General features: G+C 48.4%; 1 protein-coding gene across 2 annotated transcripts in view; it reads right to left on the bottom strand.

The window, feature by feature from the left end:
* Positions 1–20,405, bottom strand: part of ADGRD1 (adhesion G protein-coupled receptor D1) — a 270,128-nt gene that overhangs the window by 198,269 nt on the left and 51,454 nt on the right. For both annotated transcript variants that reach the window (XM_033135813.1, XM_033135814.1), the window contains one exon: positions 11,011–11,152. In XM_033135813.1, coding sequence (XP_032991704.1) covers positions 11,011–11,152 — 142 coding nt within the window. The remainder of the gene's footprint in view (positions 1–11,010; positions 11,153–20,405) is intronic.

The raw sequence follows: 20,405 nt of genomic DNA, 5'->3' as shown, positions 1-20,405 counted from the left end.
AGGAGGAGGAGGAGGAGAAGAAGAAGAAGAAGAAGAAGAGGAGGAGGAGGAGGAGGAGGAGGAGGAGGAGGAGGAGGAGTTTGGATTTGATATCCCGCTTTATCACTACCCGAAGGAGTCTCAAAGTGACTAAAATTCTCCTTTCCCTTCCTCCCCCACAACAAACACTCTGTGAGGTGAGTGGGGCTGAGAGACTTCAGAGAAGTGTGACTAGCCCAAGGTCACCCAGCAGCTGCATGTGGAGGAGCGGAGACACGAACCCAGTTCCCCAGATTACTAGTCTGCCACTCTTAACCACTACACCACACTGGCTCTCACCACACTAGCATTGACCTACAGCACTTTCTCCAATGGGTGAGCTACTGGATGTATTCATCTGAGCCTTCCCCAATCTGTTGTCTTTCAGGTGCCTTTAAACCACAACTCCCACCATTCTTGATCATTGACCATGTTGGCAGTGGCTGAAAGGAGCTGTAGCACAAAACATTTGGAAGGCACCAGATTGGGGAAGGCTGGTTTAGCCTGAGTGCCACCACCAAGCTCTGTCCAAGAGATGAATGAACTGCAGGGCGGGGGATATTCCAGAGTTTCCAGTCCTACCTTGGGATGCTCGGGGTGAAACCTGGGGGCTGTTGCATGAAAAAGAGATGCTCTACCCCTAAGGTACAGCCCTTTTTGTTGTTGTTGTTCAGTCGTTCAGTCGTGTCCGACTCTTCGTGACCCCATGGACCAGAGCATGCCAGGCACGCCTATTCTTCACTGCCTCCCGTACAGCCCTTTAGGTTGTCTTCAATAGCCCTATGCTCCACAAATTTGGTGGCCATCTCTACATCTTGTGGGAGTGAACTTCGCAAAAGGTGTTGCATGAAGATGCACTTTCTTTTGTCTGCCCTGAATCTTCCAACATTCAGCAAGGAAGTATTCCTCACCTTTAGTGGGGAAGACTATGGCCAGGTGAGTTGTGCATCTGCTGCGTCCAGGAGTTGCTGGGCAATTTCAAGGCCCCTGCTCTCCCTTCCTGTCCTTTAAAAAATCGTTAAACTAGACTTGTTGGGTGAATCAGGAATTGCCTTTGAATGGGAAAATGCCCTCTATAATCAGAAGACTGTCCTCTGTAAAGCAGGACACATGGCCCACCCTAGCATCATGTCCTGTTCTGGCACAGAACCTTAACAAGAATTGAAGAGGCTTGTAAATAAGGCCTGAATTTATTATTTTTAACCTCCCACGTTGCCTCCAGTAGACTCCCCACTGTGACTGCAACCATCCCAGCTAATCAGTTGGCACAGGCGGTGCAATTAGGATATTCCATCATGCTCTTCTGATTCTGAAAACGACCATCTCCCACATAATTTGTTATCCTTCCAATAAATCCAGCCAAAATGCCCAGAACATACTGTGCTGGAAAAAAAGAACTGATTGCACCTGATTTGGGGTGGGTGGGGAGGGGAGGGGGAGTGAGCGCTAGCACAGCCTTCATTGGATGCCACGGGCACCCAATTTGTCTTCTTTCACTTTTGCCCTACATTTATAGATCCAGCATAAGGGGATGACACTAGCAGGCATCTGAGGAGGCCCATGCTCCAGTAGTTGGGGGGGGGGGGCAGTGCCTGACACACACACACAGAGCCACCTGGCCGTGTCACAGCTCTTCCTTGGAATCAGAGAACTGTAGGTGAGGGTCACCTGGCCCAACATCTAGTCGCAGCAATGCAGGAATCTCAACTAAAGCATCCATGACAGATGACCAGCCAACCTCTATTATAAACCTCCAAGGAAGCCATGGGGGACTTTGTCAAAAAGCCTTACTGAAATCAAGATACACTGTGCCCACAGCATTCCCCTCATCCACCAAGCTTGTAATTCTAACAAAAAAAGGGGAAAAAAAGAAATGAGATTTGTCTGCCATGGCAAACAAACATCTTGTGACAAGCACTATCTTGGACTCAGACCAACATCATAGTTGGCAATTATATAAAGGATAACATATGTAAGGTGGAAGTTGAATGGCTCCAAGATGCCAAAAGAACAGCAAGTTATAACGAGAGTTTAAATGTTTCTTAAACAGGTGTGCCTTGGCGGTGGCAGTGATTCCTAAACATACGCACCCATTTCACAAATTTTCAAAGCAAGTATCTGAAGAAGTGTGCATGCACACGAAAGCTCATACCAAGAACAAACTTAGTTGGTCTCTAAGGTGCTACTGGAAAGAATTTTTTATTTTATTTTGTTTTGACTATGGCAGACCAACACGGCTACCCACCTCAAAGCAAGCATTATTTTCTTTGCATGCCATTCAAGAGAAAGGGCAGGGCTTGGGGCAGAGGTAGCAAGGAGGCCAACCAGCCATAGCGAAGAAGAAGAAGAAGAAGAAGAAGAAGAAGAAGAAGAGGAAGAAGAAGAAGAAGAAGAGGAGTTTGGATTTGATATCCCGCTTTTCACTACCCAAAGGAGTCTCAAAGCGGCTAACATTCTCCTTTCCCTTCCTCCCCCACAACCAACACTCTGTGAGGTGAGTGGGGCTGAGAGACTTCAGAGAAGTGTGACTAGCCCAAGGTCACCCAGCAGCTGCATGTGGAGGAGTGGAGACGCGAACCCGGTTCCCCAGATAACGAGTCTACCGCTCTTAACCACTACACCACACTGGCTCTCACACTGGCCCAGAGATCGCTGCTACCTATTCTTGCTTCTGGGAAGTTCTGGGCACTTTGTTTTCAAGTAAATGGCCTTGCTTAGTATAGTTGAATGTGAAAATTAAAAATAAAAAGATAGATAATTTTAAAGACTGAGCTCGAAAGCATTTGTTTACTTGTTATATTTATCAGTCGGCTACATGCATTTCTGACATTTCCTCAACCAAATCCCTCTAGTTCCTTTAACAAGGACTGTTTCTGGAGGGGTCCCCAGTTCATTCTGTTAGCTGCACTACAAAAAATCCCAGCAATCATTTCCAGCACTTGGATTCATCTTAAGGGCCGTTACTTGGAAAGCGACAAAGAAATGTCACAGAGAAGAGGGCATATTTGCAGTGTTAAATGAACTGCAGTTCTTAAGCTGGAAAACACTCAAGCTCCTTCAAAAGGAGTTTTCAGAGGTTTTTATTTTGCACAGTGATACTATGCATATATAAGCAAAGTGGAAATCCAATTATATCTGGGCCAGTGGAATGTGCATATACAGTAGAATGCAAACCTATTATGGGATGGTGTGGAGTGGAGGAATCCGTCCTCTTCTTCCAGACAGACACTCTCTAACTGTATCATCACAGGGCCTCCTGATGGAGCCAGTTATTATGGGCTTGCATTTTCTTCACTTAAGACGCTGATAAATGTCATCACGGGTTCATTTTCCTTCTTTTTTAACCATTTGGGAGGGGTGGGGGACAAGTTGCACCTGAAAATTGGGTAAGTTAGAAGTTTGGTGCTTACCCAAAGATACTGTTCCTGGCAATCTTGAGGTTATTCGTGGGGAGGGTAGGCGGCTGTTTTTACGTGTTTTTAATTGGGTATATATGGTTTTAGATTTTAAAAAAAATTGTTTTCAATATCCTTTCGATCGTGTTTTTAAATTGCATTGTTTATCACAGAAAGATGGCTATGTTTCGCTTCTCATCTGTTTTCAGAAAGGGCAAATTAGGCAAGTTCCCCTTTAAATACAAAGGAATCATGGGTCTCCCCCATCCCTTCCCATGGCAGAACCTAAAAGGAAGGTTATAGGGGTGTTCATGTAACAGTCCTCCTATCTGGCACACAGCTAGAAATCCAAGGAACAGGTAAGAGTAACTGAGAACACTACTGATAAGTAGACATATTCAGATTCCAATTTGTAGTGGGGTGAGGGGAAGGGCACAATATTTAATACCAGAAATCTTAAGACCACCCAGTTGGCACTATTGCAACAATCCATCACAATTCTGCAGTCCCCCACTGGGAATGGATAATATTCACTGATGAGTGCCTAAAATTCAGGAGGACAAAACTTGATTTAAACAGCAAGATACTGTGGTAGGTTAGGAAACACTGGGGGGAAATTTGATTGTGTTGGGCCTGATTATCCTCTCTCCCCCTTCAGGTGACAAACACCAAATCACAGGAGAAGAGAGTAAACTCAATATATCGCATGACTCTTGAAAATAAGCTATCTACAGGATTCACTCGGAAGTTTATAAAGCTGGCAATACTGCTCCAACTTCCCAGTTGGTATTGATTGGCCCCGGTTGATGTTGACACATGGTGCCTCCTGCAAGCAGAACTCGGGAAAGGGAAGCAGGTCCTAAGTTCATTTTCCATGTGATAGCTATACAACTCTAATCTGGAAGACTTTTGGTGGGAAGGGAATTTATGGGCCCAGTCCTTGCCAGCTCTCCAAACTGGCAGATGCAATCTCCACCCTGCTGAAAAACAGCTCTGTCAAAGAAAGTGCCAATTTCACTAACCAATGTCAAACAGCATCCAGGCCCAGAAACTACCCTTTGATGTGGCTTATAGATATATATAGAACCACTTGTCCAAAGAAAAAAAGAAACCCAACACACACAAAACTACAAAAGTTTCTTATAGTAAGACTCAGCCCCTCACTTTTTTATGTGGAAACCCCACCAAAATGTAACATCTCACTCTCATTTTTCATTGGGTGAATCTGTCTTCTTGATGTGACAAAACAACAGAGGAGAGTCGGTTGCAAAGGCAGCTATGAATATTTTTTTATAGCTGTGTATGAGAGAGAATTTTAACCAGGGTGGAGCTTTTCTCACTCCTGTGAGACGAGCAGTATCAGACAAAAATACCCCCATCTGCACAATTATTAGAAGTATCTCTGGGCAAAGTAACCCCAAATGGTTTGTCGCACTTCAAGACCCCCCAAGCCACCCCCAGGAGAATAAAGACTCAAGGACACAGAATTTAGGTTAATGTTAATGGGTAAAATTTAGGCCGGAAATTTTATGTACGGAAATTTATGTACGGAAGTGAGAGCTGGACCATCAAGAAGGCTGATCGCCGAAGAATTGATGCTTTTGAATTATGGTGCTGGAGGAGACTCTTGAGAGTCCCATGGACTGCAAGAAGATCAAACCTATCAATTCTGAAGGAAATCAGCCCTGAGTGCTCACTGGAAGGACAGATCCTGAAGTTGAGGCTCCAGTACTTTGGCCACCTCATGAGAAGAGAAGACTCCCTGGAAAAGACCCTGATGTTGGGAAAGATGGAGGGCACAAGGAGAAGGGGACGACAGAGGATGAGATGGTTGGACAGTGTTCTCGAAGCTACTAACATGAGTTTGGCCAAACTGCGGAAGGCAGTGAAGGATAGGCGTGCCTGGCGTGCTCTGGTCCATGGGGTCACGAAGAGTCGGACACGACTGAACGACTGAACAACAACAACAAAATTTAGGCCACTACTTTATTGGTTACAGAATGTGGGCGGCATTGGCTTAGGCATTGGCATCAACAGACTATATCTGACTCCTGCCCGCCTTGCAGGAAGTCTGGGAGGGTAAACCACCCTTCGGCAACCAACCAAAGTCCTTGGCAAGGCCAGTGACCCTACCTAGAGGAGGTGCCAGAGTTGCGCCGTGGTTTAAATTGGCCCCGACCACGCCCCCACAGCGCCCTAATTGACCGCCTGGCAAATGGCGTGGCCGGGTCACCCTCAGTGTGACGCGGGACGCTATCCCACACCACGCTGAGGCGGGGGCGGGGCCTGGCGGCCTGAGCGTAACCCAGTCCCACTCAGAAGCGGAACAGATTTGTTTCATTCATTGTCATTGCATTTTTAGTGCCAGAGAGATGGTATCCAACGCAACAGCTGAGCTAGTGGCTGCTTGTTGTGCAATAGCGAATTCATATTGCTCAACAGATGGCTCTTTTGTGTAACAATCTTTTGCAATGTACGAAAATATATTTCACCAATATATTCATTTCTATACGCATTATACTCCAATATATGCATGTGCACATTACTTGGTTGGAGAAATGCATTGCAAAATTCAGAAACATGTGAATCTCACAAGATAGCTATGCTCTGGTTTGCATTTATATATATATATATATATATATATATATAAAGTGCAAATTAGGCAGGCTCACCTTTAAATTCACTCCACTTTCCACCACACCAGCTTGCCTGTCAAAGTTCAATCTGCCACAATCTTCAGGGCTTATGGTGGGCAGAAAGGTCTCTCACACAGATCCATCCAATCGCCGTTTTAAAATGGCAAAAACAACCACGATTGCTTTCTCACAGATTACAGCAGGGATGTCTTCACGTGGAACATGCAAAGGGTGCCTTTGTGTGGCGAACCTCTCAACCTTACCGCTTCTACCTCTCCATTAAAATTGACCACTATAGTGATACATCACCTCAGCACCGTCATCCTGTGTGAGAAACGTTTTACTAGCAACACCAAAAAAAAGAGGCAGGGAGGGAGCTTCTCCATTTCCAAATATTTTCTCCCCTCCCCCACAAAAACCCCCACTCTTCAGAAATGTGGATGAAAGCTATTTTTGAAATAAAAGGAGCTTGGAAAGCCCTTGGCTATGAGAAGCTTTAAATATTTAAGAGACTTTGGCATGACAAAACCGTTCCAATATTGCCTCAGTTCCAAGAGCTGTTGACAGTTCAAATATTTATTTTTGTAAGTGTTGCGAATACACCTTCAAGTTAAGTCCATCTCAGTTGCCTCTTTTCTCTCTCCCAAGGGCTGGCAAATTTCCCATACTGCACCAGGAGGCAAAAGGCATAATTTCCTTCTGCGGAAGGCCAATGGGCACTTGTTGTTTATTCAAAGGGGGGTGCCTTTTGCTACATCAGACTATATGCCTGTATTTATTTTATTTCAACAAGATATGTATACCCCTTGATTGTAGTAAAGCCTCTAAGTAGTTTACAAGAAATATTTAAAAATGTCAATAAAAATGTTAAAAGACAAAACAGTTAAAGTTAATTAAAAATAACAATGGGGGAGGGGAGATTAAAACACATCAAGATCTACATGTCTGGGTAAAGGTTTAGGGACCCCTGACCATTAGGTCCAGTCGTGGACGACTCTGGGGTTGCGGCAGTCATCTCGCTTTACTGGCCAAGGGAACTGGCGTACAGCTTCCGGGTCATGTTGCCAGCATGACTAAGCCACTTCTGGCGAACCAGAGCAGCACATGGAAACGTCGTTTACCTTCCCGCCGGAGTGGTACCTGTTTATCTACTTGCACTTTGACGTGCTTTCAAACTGCTAATTTGGCAAGAGCAGGGACTGAGCAACGGGAGCTCACTCCTTCGTGGGGATTCAAACCACTGACCTGCTGATAGGCAAGCCCTAGGCTCTGTGGTTTAACCCACAGCACCACCCGCATCCGTACATGTCTGGGTAGGCTTGCTTAAATAAATAAATAAATAAATAACTCCAAAAAGAGTACAGCAAAGAACTCTTATCAATAGGCAGGGAGTTCCATCTGGCCAAGTATTATACATTCAGACTTTTAGTGATGCTCCAAAGGCAAGGGAACTTCCCCATAAACTGCTACATGAGATCTTTTTAACTGGAGATGCCAAGAATTGAACTGGGGATCTTATACGTGCAAATCACGTGTTCTGCTAGGTGGCAGGTGCAAAGAGGGAAGACCTGGTGCCTCCTGGACCCTCCCCCCCTCGTTTGCTTTGCTATTGTCTGTCTCTTGCTATTGTGGCTGCCATCACTGGCCCCCCCAACTCCCTGTCTTGCTCTGGTAGTCTTTGAGGAATGGTTCTTCAAAGCAAGGCTTGGTGGCTGTGGTGGCCAGAGGGACGGGCTGTGTCACTGGAGTTTGTCCAAGAAGCATCTGAGCCCAGGCATGGGTCCAGGAGTCCCATCATCTCTAGCTAGCAAGACCAGTGGTCAGGGATGATGGGACTTGTAGTCCGAAAACAGATACAGAGACCAAGGTTGGGAAATGCTGGTGTGGAGAATGGGGAGCTGGATCCCGAGGAGGGACCAAGCGATTTGGCAAAGGAGTGACATTGGACACTCCTAGTCATACACCTCATGCTGTGGAGTCGTTCTGGTACGTCCTGTCTGTGAAAAGCCTCCTCTTTATGGGGAAGCGACAGAATAAATCAGATGCTCAGCTGGTGCCCACACTGCTTCCATCTCTATGGACCAGCATGAACAAACCTCGCAGACCCAAACCACTTGAAGGACTGCTTGGCTGCCTGCCCAGTCCCAAGACTCTGACCGCTTGCCATTCTAAGAGCTAAGCCCACTCCATTCTTCAAAAGGAAGGTGCAGGAGGCATGTCACTTGCTGGATCAACATATTTGCACTTAGTAGTAACAACAACAACAACAACAACAACAACAACAACAACAACAATAATAATAATAATAATTTTTTATTTATACCCCGTCCATCTGGGCAGGTTTCCCCAGCCACTCTGGGCGGCTTCCAACAGAACATTAAAATGCAATAATCCATTAAACATTAAAAGCCTCCCTAAACAGGGCTGTGCTCAGATGTCTTCTAAAGGTCTGGTAGTACCTTTAGCCATGTATCTATGCTTCTTATGTACCCGCTGCACCTTGCAAGCTCTGCCTTGCCCGTGTACTGATCTGATTTGCACATTAAAAGCTTTTTTTTGCAGAAACGGCACTGAGGGCTTGTGTTCCTTGCCCAGCAATGGGGGCTAGGACAGAAACAAACAAATAAAAGACACTAGCAAAATCTAAGTATCTGCTCAAAGTTGGCCACTGTGCCTTTGCAAGGTTCTGTTCCCTGCCATTTTTCGTTGCAGGATATTTCTTAAATGGTCTGTTGTGACTGAGGGCTTATCCAAACTTACCTTTCCAAACACAATCTGCACTTCAAAGCTCAGTGGCCAAACTCTCTCTCTCTCTCTCTCTCTCTCTCTCTCTCTCTCTCTCTCTCTCTCCCCCCCCCCCCCCCCCGGAGCTTTCCCTGTGAAATCTGCTGTTTAAAGCTGAATCGGAGCAAAAAGCATCTGAGGAAGACCCACATTTCTGTTAGTTGTGCTTCAGTGTTAAAGAGCAGAGAGGGCTGTGGGACAAAAAGACGAGTGCTTGGACACAGAGCTTTAAAGCCTAAAAAGCACAGTGCAAAAGGAAAATGGATAAGCCCAGTGCTTTTTTTCTGGGGGGGGGGACACAGGGGGACGCATACTACCCCTAAACATTTTGTGAATCTTTGTACTTGTGTCCATTTACTGCATTTATTCTTCCCGATTGAACTATAAAATGGTGGGGGTTTTTGAGTCAAAATGAGAGAACCCCTAAACACGTTTTCAGAAAAAAGCACTGGATAAGCCCTGGCAGCAGATTCCCAGGGTTTCAATGGGGGGGGGGTCTTTCCCAGCCCTCTAAGCATCACTTCTGAAAACAGGCTCACTTGCGTGTAACTAAAAAGAATGGAACATCCTGGAAAGTCACTTCAGCAGAAATAACCTATACTTAAAGCAGGCAGAAATGGGGTCAGGCAAAGGACGGAGGTTTCAATCCATCTGCGTTATTGTTTCTGCAGTTCCCAGAGCACTCAAAGATCAGGTTCGATGTTGGGGTAATGAGGAATGACACCTATAATCATGCCCCTCAGGCTGGGCCAGGCCTCAAATGCACAGATCCCTCTCAGAACGTTTGATGGGCGGCCCCCTTCCAAACCAAACTCTCAATTTCGTCCCAGACCTGCCTCCCACTTCTTTGCATCAAAGCTATAATGTGCAACGCTCCTCCAATGCCAGGGACAAAACCCGCAGAGGCTACCGAGCTAATTCCTCACTTGAGAGAGAGAGCACCAGCGGTGCAGATAATGTTTTAAAGATAAAAGTGGTTCGGATCCTTTTGCAGGGCTTCGTATGAGAGGTGATTCCGGAGTGTCACTGTTTTCGCATGAGATTCAATCTCCTACCAGCAAATTCAAGCTGTGCAGTCCAAGTTTGTTTTGGCATTCTTGCGCAACGAAGCTGCTCCCGCCCTGCACCACCCCACCCCAAATCACCTTGGACATTTTGCAAGAAGGGAAACGAGGGGAGGTGCACTGGGAAGCATGAGATAGCAATTGCTTGACGCAACCTCACCTAAGCTCCCCACGGATCAGTCAGGATGAATGCTCAATAAACAGGTCACATGGAAGCAACTTTAGGCTGGAGATGGGTGGCAATCAGAGGTGCTTTGAACACTGGCGGGGGGTGGGGGGAGCGCACTGCCCCCAGCACCATTAGGGAGGGGGTCCCACACGCCACACGCCACACACCCCCACCACACCAGGTGCCATGCCCCCACAGACAACATGCCACGCCCCCAGGATACACACCACGCCCCACAGGCGACATGCCACACCCCTGGGACGCATGCCAGCCCCGCAGATCTCAGAAGAATCCAAAAACCTGACAGAATAGAAAATACCACGATTTGTTCTACATCCTAGGGGCCACTCTTGAAGAGGCCATGTTCCATTTTCACCATCCTTCTCTACCTCATAGCATTAAACCATCATCTGTAAACAGTAACCAACAGAGAAACAGCCAAAACCATGTCCAGCCAACTCAACAGGGCAATGCTATTTCCAGTCTGCTAGTGTGGCACTGAGCTCCTTCAGAAGGAAGGACAGGATAGGAATTCAATAAATAAAATAATAGTCAAGGCTGAGTATAATTTGTGGCTCCATGAAAGCATTGCCCAAAATATTAAAACTCAGAGAATGCCACCATCCTTTTAAATAAATACAAGTTTCTAGATCTCAAGAGCTGTATTACTTTGAAAGTGAGCTTGAGGCAGGGTGGCTGGGTGAGTACAGGGTAGAAGCACAGGGTGTTTCAAACAACAAGAAAACAAGCAGGACTCAGTACCCGCCGTACATTATAGCCCTACCCGTAACTAATAGAGGAACAACAACTGTTAAACACGAATGTCTCACATTGGCATAGTTTACGCAAGTCCTGGAATTCTGCTGTGCTTGATACGGAATGTGTCATACAGAGTTACAGACATCATAGCAAAGAAGCGAGTTAAAGGATTCATCACTCCTTACCAGTTTGTGTCTCAAATGGATGGTAATGAGAGGAGAACCGGACAAATTGTGGGACAATGTCGGCGGCGGTTCCACTTTCAGGGAGATAAGGTAGCTGCTTGCAAAAATCATGCAGTCCTTGCAGGCAGCAGCTTCAGGAATTCTGCGAAAGAAAGAAGAAACGGGATGTTTGTAGTTGGTTGTGTATTTTGATGTCCAACCTGCCCCATCCTGAGAACTTAAGCAGGTACCACTGCCTTAAAAAAACAAAGAAAAACCAGCAGCAACACTTAGCCTCTCTGAACAAACTGTGTACCTAGTGCTGCATTTGACTTTTTTTCAAAAGCCCTTGTTACAGGTAGGTAGCTGTGTTGGTCTGCCATAGTCAAAACAAAATAAAAAACAAAAAAATTCCTTCCAGTAGCACCTTAGAGACCAACTAAGTTTGTTCTTGGTATGAGCTTTCGTGTGCATGCACACTTCTTCAGATGCACATGAAAGCCTCATACCAAGAACAAACTTATTTGGTCTCTAGGGTGCTACTGGAAGGATTTTTATTTATTTTTTATTTTGTTTCAAAAGCCCTTGGCAGTTTATCAGTTCAGACCCCTCGCAAGAGCAGCTCACTGTTTGGAGAGGGGAAAGAGAGCTGTGAGAGCAGTGCTTTCTTTCTGAGGGGACTCGGGGGTACACATACCCCTAAACATTTTGTGAATCTAAGTTTGGCCTCATCGAGGGGCAGTATTTCAATATGAGTAGGAAAATGAGAGTAACCCTAAACATTTTTTTTAGAAAAAAAGAACTGGGTGAGAGAGGGGGGGATAAGGGGTGCCAGAAAGAAAGAGAGAAAAGGGGTACTCCTGCCCCCTGAAGATGGACAGATCTGTCATTTTTTAAAAAAAAATTATTTATTTATACCCCGCCCTTCTGGCTGGGTTTCCCCAGCCATTCTGGGCGGCTTCCAACAAAATATTAAAATACAATACTCTGTTAAATATTAAAAACTTCCCTAGACAGGGCTGCCTTCAGATGTCTTTTAGTTTCTCTCACTTTCTAAAGTTCATTTCTCCACATTTCCACAACACTTTACTTTATTTGTTAGTTTATTTATTTATTAGATTTACATACCCCCCCCCTTCATCAAAAGATCTCAGGTCAGTTCACAAAAATAAAACACACATAAATAGTTAAATAGTTCTGCAAAGCTTTATATTTTTGCACTTTTGTGCACCTTTTACTCCAGCATATGCATTTCTGTACACAATTGTTAGCCGAAGGTCTGCATTGCAAAATTCAGAGACGTGTGAATTTCAGAAGATGGCTGTGTTTCGGTTCACATCTTGTTTCAGAAAAGGTTTGCCTTGAAATGCAAACTGAATCAAATTTCTCCTCCGTCCCTCCATCCCACCCATCTCTGGCTCTGCTCCCTGGTGACATGCAGCCCCCCCCCCCAAGCCCTCAGCAAAAACAAACATGTTGCACACTACTGCCCTACAACGTACAAAACAATAATTCATAGCCCTTCTGGAAACATATTTAAGACTTGGACACTGATGGCACACAGATGGGCTCCTTAAACCCTGCTGACTTCAGTGAGATTTATGCAGCCTAATTGTACATTTATTTCGAAAATTTAAAACCCAGCAGACACACTAATCCAATAGGATCAAAGGCTAACTTTGCTGCTGAAAGGTCTGTGTCATGTGACTTGTTGCACTGCCCAGTGCCGTCTCCAGAGCTACGGAGCATGGCTGCCTCTGCTCCGTTAATATGGTGCAACCTTCCCAGGGACCTACGTGAGGATGGTGGTGAGGATGAGGAGGTGGGACTGTTCCGCCAACCTCAGCCTTCCCCCACCTGCCTGTCTTCTTACATACAATCACAGCCTGCCAGCTTCCTCCTCCTCCATCTTGGTGTTGCCCTTGAATTCTTGCAGAAGACCTTGGAAGACAACACTAGGCTTAGTTGGCTGTGCCTCTCATTAGCTGTGTGTTATGTACTGAGTTGAATAGGATCCAAACTGCAGCAGGCTGATTGGTCCTAGAACAATAGGATTGAGATTGCAGCAGTCTGACTGGTCCCAGAACAATAGGATTGAGATTGCAGCAGTCTGACTGGTCCCAGAACAATAGGATTGAGATTGCAGCAGTCTGACTGGTCCCAGAACAATAGGATTGAGATTGCAGCTGTCTGATTGGTCTGCAGGAGCCACCCAATCCAGCTCCAGGTGGAAGTGAATCCGCATTCCGATTGGCATACAGGAGTATCCCGGAATTAGCCAATCACGTGGGGCCCATTGTATAAATAGTGTATATAAAGCAAACATTTTGGGGGAAATGCATTCCTCACTACTATGAGCTGAATAAAGAGCATGAAAATCACACTGGACTCCGAGTATCTTTCACTGGCGACGAGGATGGGATCCCGCTGAGCTGATTGCCACACACAGCACCGCAGCAACGCCACCTGCCGCACAGCTGCCTCGCACCGTGTATCCAGGCTTCAGCTCCGGGTCCCAAGGAACTCAAGATGGCAACGGACAGCAGCTTCTCGCCGTTCAACCCAGCATCAGGAGACTGGGAAGGATACGCCACCCGTTTCACCTTTCTTCTAGAAGCTAAAGGGGTCACCAACGATGCCAAGAAGAGGGCGATATTCTTCAGCGTCTGTGGAGAGGAGACATTCGAAATCGCCCGGGCTCTCCTTGCGCCTGATGATGTCGCTACTGTTCCTTACAAAACAGTAATGGAACGGCTGAAGGGGCACTTCTCGCCACAGCCCTCGGTGGTGGCTCGTCGAAATGCCTTCTATGCAAAGCGGCAAGCCCCTGGGGAAACCATAACGGGGTTTGTGACCTCCCTCCGCCAAGCCGCTCGGTTCTGCAACTTCTCAGAGTTGGAGAACATGCTGCGTGACCGCCTCGTCGGTGGCCTGAGGGACGAGAAGCTGCAACGACGCCTCTATGCCAAGAAGGACCTAACGTTCCAGGTCGCTCTGGAGGAGGCCCTGGCAACAGAAGCCGCCGAGAGGTCGATGCAAGAGGCACGGCCGAGTGTGCCGTCCCAACCAAGGGTCCACCACGAGGACCTCATCGACGATTCAGGATCAGACAGGGAGGAGGTGCACAGAGTACAGCAGCGCACTCAAGCCGTGCACACACCACAGCTGCCTCGACCAGAAGGAGGGAACTGCGCAAGCTGCGGGGAGAATCACGAGAGGAGGACCTGCCGTTTCCGCAATGCCGAGTGCAGGCAGTGCAGAAAATCAGGCCACATCGCCCGGGTGTGTCGGGCTCGGCCCATCCGACGCCAGGCATCAGATGACCGCCCCAAGAGCCCCAGGTCCCGGGGCCCAACGCACCAAGGCAACTCGACGGAGACCACGGACTACCAGGTATACCAGTTGCCCCACCCCAACATAGAGAAAATTTATGTAGAGGTACAGATAGAGGGGGCCCCGTGCCGCATGGAGCTGGACACAGGTTCAACCCTATCCATAATCTCGGCACGGACTTTAAGGAAACTGTGCCCTAGTGGGGGTCCCAAACTCAGGCCAGCCCCATTCACCCTCCGGGACTTCCAGAAACGTAAGGTCCCCACAATGGGGGTGGGGACCTTCAGGGTTCAATATCGAGGGCGGACGCGGCAACTGGACTTGCTCGTGGTCAAGGGCTCCTACGTTAGCTTACTGGGATTGGCATGGTTTGGACCACTGGGGCTAGCCGTCACCGGGGTGAACCGCACTAGCTTACAAGTGGATGTGGACGCCATATGCAAGGAGTTTCCGGCGGTTTTCGATGGGAAATTGGGACAGTATACGGGCCCCCCTATTGCCCTACAGCTGGACCCCGCAGTACGACCTATCAGGCTCAAGGCCCGCCGGGTCCCGTTCGCCCTGAAACCCCGTATAGACGAGGAATTGGACCGGCTCGTGGAGCAAGGAGTGCTGGAGCCTGTGCCTAATGCCACCTGGGAAACCCCGATCGTCACACCCGTCAAGCCTAATGGTTCGGTCCGCATCTGCGCAGACTACAAATGTACCATAAACAAGGCCCTCATGGCCCACGCATACCCAGTGCCAGTGGTCAGCCATGTCCTCGCCACCCTGGCTGGGTCAAAATTTTTTGGCAAGCTGGACTTGGCCCAAGCCTATCAACAGCTGCCAGTAGATGAAGCCACAGCAGAGGCACAGACAATTGTGACGCACAGGGGAGCGTTCAAGGTAAAGCGGCTGCAATTCGGTGTCAGCGTGGCACCAGGCATATTCCAGAATCTAATGGACTCGCTGCTTAAAGGGATTCCTGGCGTCACCCCCTTCTTCGATGATGTGTTGATTGCCGGGCCCACAGCAGAGGAGTTTGAGGACCGCCTTCGCACCGTTCTGCACCGTTTCCAGACGGCGGGTCTCAAGGTGAAGCGGGAAAAGTGTCTACTAGGAGTGCCTCAGGTGGACTTTCTGGGATTTATGGTGGATGCAGAAGGGGTCCACCCGACTGGGGACAAGGTACGGGCCATTTGTGATGCCCCAGCGCCCAAGGGCAAGACTGAACTTCAGGCCTTCTTGGGGCTATTGAACTTTTACCATGCCTTCCTTCCCCATAAGGCAGCAGTAGCAGAGCCCCTACACAGACTCCTGGACAAGCGGGCCCCTTGGGTGTGGGGCCAGCGCCAGGAGGCCGCATTCCAGGCAGTCAAGGACTTGCTCGTCTCAAACTCTGTCTTGGCACACTTCGATGAGAGGCTGCCAGTGGTGCTAGCATGCGATGCCTCACCCTATGGCATCGGCGCTGTCCTTGGACACCAACTCCCAGATGGAAGAGAGGTGCCAGTGGCATACTTTTCCCAGACACTCACCGCAGCCGAGCGGAACTACTCGCAAATCGACAAGGAAGGTCTGGCAATCGTGAAGGGAGTAAAAAAATTCCATGATTTCTTGTACGGGCGGCCCTTTACCGTGGTGACTGATCACAAGCCGTTGCTTGGTTTGTTTGCCCCCGAAAAGCAGACCCCCCAAGTGCTGTCTCCTCGCGTTCTCAGGTGGTCAATTTTCCTTGCCGGCTACCAGTATGCACTGATTCACCGCCCTGGGAAGGCGATGGGCCACGCAGACGCCCTCAGCAGGCTACCACTACCAGAAACAGGCCCCGACCCAGCACCCGCACAAGAGGTTATGAGCCTGGAGCTGCTTCCCGACCGCCCTATTCAGGCACAAGAAGTTGCACACCATTCCAAGAAAGATAGGGTCATCTCCCGGGTCCTGGACTGGGTGTGGAGGGGATGGCCCAGCAGCAGCCCCGGGCCAGAATTTGCTGGCTACAGAACCCGTAAACATGAACTGTCGGCCCACAAGGGGTGCCTGTTATGGGGAAGCAGGGTCGTCGTTCCTGAGCCCCTTCGCAAAAGGGTCCTTATAGCCCTACACGAGACACACCCAGGGGTAGTGAGAATGAAGGCCCTCGCCAGGAGTTATGTATGGTGGCCAGGAATTGACGGAGAGATAGAGACCTGGGTCAAACACTGCCAGGCCTGCCAAGAATCCCGCCCAGATCCCCCAAGGGCCCCAGTCCAGTCATGGGAGTCCGCCCGAGCACCATGGTCACGCCTGCACATGGACTTCGCGGGCCCCTTCCAGGGGAAAACATTCTTCATAGTGGTGGACTCCTACACCAAATGGCTGGAAGTCGTACTGGTACCATCCACTTCTACATCTGCAGCCATCCGGGTACTACGCAGGCTGTTTGCAACCCATGGACTCCCTGACACTCTCGTCTCAGACAATGGAACCGCATTTACGTCAGAAGAATTCCAGACCTTCACAGCGCAGAATGCCATCCGCCACATCCGCTCAGCACCATTCCACCCTGCCACCAATGGCCAAGCAGAGCGCATGGTGCGGACCACCAAGGACACCCTACGCCGCATGACGCAAGGGGACTGGGAGTACCGCCTTGCCACATTCCTTCTAGCACAGCACAGCACCCCTAGCTCAACGACTGGCCGGAGCCCCGCGGAACTACTAATGGGCCGGCGCCTCGCAATCAGACTGGACCGCCTCCACCCCGACAGAGCTCAGGATGAGGTAGTGGTGGGTGAAGGCAGGAACCCCCGGACCTTTGTGGCCCAGGATCCAGTGTATGCAAAGAATTTTGGGGCAGGCCCGGCATGGGTACCCGCCACAGTCACCAGGGTGACTGGCCCCGTGTCATACGAGGTGCTAACAGAGGGGGGGCAATGCTGGCGCCGCCACTGCGACCAGCTACGGCGACGATTCCCAGGAGAAAACCAGGAGGAGGACAGGTCAGAGGAGTCCCAAGGGAACAGTGGGGCATTGAGACCCGTAGAGCAGGAGGGGCTGGCAGGGGAGGCAGAATCAGTAAATACTGAGAGGACCCGCGAGGCCGAAAGGGCACCGGAACCAGAGCCACGACAGAGCGAGCTGGTTGCGCCAGACCAAACAGCCCCATCACAACCAGCAGCCTCGGAACACGAGCCAGAACCAGAACCCCTGACCAGGGAACAGCCCAGGCCGCAACGCACACATAGGCGACCAGCGTACCTTGAGGACTATGGATGCAACCTCCCAGGCACTACTGGAACTTAGAGGGGAGGGGTGTTATGTACTGAGTTGAATAGGATCCAAACTGCAGCAGGCTGATTGGTCCTAGAACAATAGGATTGAGATTGCAGCAGTCTGACTGGTCCCAGAACAATAGGATTGAGATTGCAGCAGTCTGACTGGTCCCAGAACAATAGGATTGAGATTGCAGCAGTCTGACTGGTCCCAGAACAATAGGATTGAGATTGCAGCTGTCTGATTGGTCTGCAGGAGCCACCCAATCCAGCTCCAGGTGGAAGTGAATCCGCATTCCGATTGGCATACAGGAGTATCCCGGAATTAGCCAATCACGTGGGGCCCATTGTATAAATAGTGTATATAAAGCAAACATTTTGGGGGAAATGCATTCCTCACTACTATGAGCTGAATAAAGAGCATGAAAATCACACTGGACTCCGAGTATCTTTCACTGTGTAATGTGTGAACGGCCCCTGCAGGCTGTGTTCAGTACCAACTTAAGGGGAGATTTCAGGAAAGGTCGCCTTAGTGGAGAGGTAGGGGGTTGCAAATGAGAGTCCTGGCTGTTTGTTTGGGGAGGGGAGGTACTTTTAAGACATAATAGGTAAAGGGACCCCTGACCATTAGGTCCAGTCGCAGACGACTCTGGGGTTGCGGCGCTCATCTCACTTTATTGGCTGAGGGAGCCGGCGTACAGCTTCCGGGTCATGTGGCCAGCATGACTAAGCCGCTTCTGGCAAACCAGAGCAGTGCACGGAAAACCTGGCAAACCAGATCAGTGCATGCTGTTTACCTTCCCGCTGGAGTGGTACCTATTTATTTACTTGCACTTTAATGTGCTTTCGAACTGCTAGGTGGGCAGGAGCAGGGAGCGAGTAACAGGAGCTCACCCCGTCACGGGGATTCGAACCGCCGACCTTCCGATCGGCAAGCCCTAGGCTCTGTGGTTTAACCCACAGTGCCACCTGCGTCATAATAGTTGGGCTTTTATGCTAGCCAGACCCTTTGCCAATTTTATAATCCAAACTTGTTGCCTTCAGGTGCTCCCCATGTCCAAGTGCCAGGAGAGCCAGTGTGGTGTAGAGGTTAGAACAGGCATAGGCAAACTCGGTCATCCAGATGTTTTGGGACTACAACTCCCATCATCCCCAGCTGACAGGACCAGTGGTCAGGGATGATGGGAGCTGTAGTCCCAAAACATCTGGAGGGCCGAGTTTGCCTATGCCTGGGTTACAGCAAGGTGGGGAAGTCCCCAACCTTTGGAGACTTTTTCGAAACTTTTTTGAAATTGTAAAAGACTGTTGGGGACACAAAAACAACATTGCTTCCATAGGGTAGCCCAAAAAAATGGTTGCTCTGGTCGCCTGCCTATACAGAATAGTAACTTGCCTTAAAAACTTAGGAGAAAGAAGAAGAAGAAGAAGAAGAAGAAGAAGAGGAGTTTGGATTTGATATCCCGCTTTTCACTACCTGAAGGAGTCTCAAAGCAGCTAACATTCTCCTTTCCCTTCCTCCCCCACAACAAACACTCTGTGAGGTGAGTGAGGCTGAGAGACTTCAAAGAAGTGTGAGTGAGGCTGAGAGACTTCAAAGAAGTGTGACTAGCCCAAGGTCACCCAGCAGCTGCATGTGGAGGAGTGGAGACGCGAACCCGGTTCCCCAGATTACAAGTCTACCACTCTTAACCACTACACCACACTGGCTCTCAAAGAAAGAGGAGTTTGGATCTCCATCTCCAAATGAAAATCTGACTCATGTGTGTGGGGTGGTGAAAATGGTGATAATCCAGTGTAGAGAGTAGGGATGAGGTCCATGTAGAGCTGAGTGGAAATCTCCACTCAGTCGTGGATCTCAGTCTAACCCAGGGATAGCCAACATGGCAGCCTCTGGATGTTGTTGCCTACAACTCCCATCAGCCACAGTCCTCATGAGATGCTGGGAGTTGTAGTCCAAGAGCAGCTGGACGTTTGTTGAAATGAGATAACTGTAGAGAGAGCAGAGCCATTGACACCATTTTGAGTAGTTTAGGATTAAAAACAAAACAAAACACAGTAAACAATCACCCCTCATTTCCTTTATTGTATTTCATAAGCTTCTTTCTACAATGCCTTTTTGTCCTTACAGACAGTTATATTTCTTGATGGGCCCACCTTAGATGACTGCAGATAAATCTCCATAAAGTGAAAGGTACAAAGGGAAAACTTCCCACACCGACAGCCCAGGCTCTCCGTTCAGAGGCCGGTATTTTGCAAATTATTATTTGGGCACGTTATTTATAGCCCTGTTATGAAAGAGGCCCATCTTGTCCAGAAAGTGTTTGCCTCTCAAAGATAGCATAATTCAAACCAGGGTTCCGAGGGAAGCCAAGCTGGCTCAACCTCTCATTAGAAAACCTGCCAAAAAAAAAGATATTTTCCTAGCTTGAGGGAATTTCGACGAGCGGTGTTTAAATAATTGTGTTGTTTTCACTTTCTCTCTTTCTTTTCTTTTAAGGGGGATAAATTTTGCTGTTGAAGGTGAATTTTCCCTATCATAATTTGATTTCTCTACATTTCCCGCTGAATGTATGAAACACAGAAAAATGTTTGCTTTGGAGAGTGGTTTTTTTACAAAAAAAATGTGATGGCTCATTTTAACATGAAACCCTCCTTTTGGATACTGGTTTCAAATATGGATCCATACTTGTTGACATCCATCCATCTCAGGAGACAATGGAGGAGTGTGCCTATAGACTCACTGAAACTAACGAACATGTTTAACTAATGGACATGATTTCAGTATGCTTACTCTGAGGAGAAATTCAGCTGGATGCAAACCCAAGTGAGGAGCCATGCATGTCTGAA

This window comes from Lacerta agilis, chromosome 17, assembly GCF_009819535.1.
Source record: "Lacerta agilis isolate rLacAgi1 chromosome 17, rLacAgi1.pri, whole genome shotgun sequence".
In the NCBI taxonomy this organism is placed as follows: Eukaryota; Metazoa; Chordata; class Lepidosauria; order Squamata; family Lacertidae; genus Lacerta; species Lacerta agilis.
Note: the sequence above shows the minus strand (reverse complement) of the source record. Positions and strands in the feature narration are given on the sequence as shown.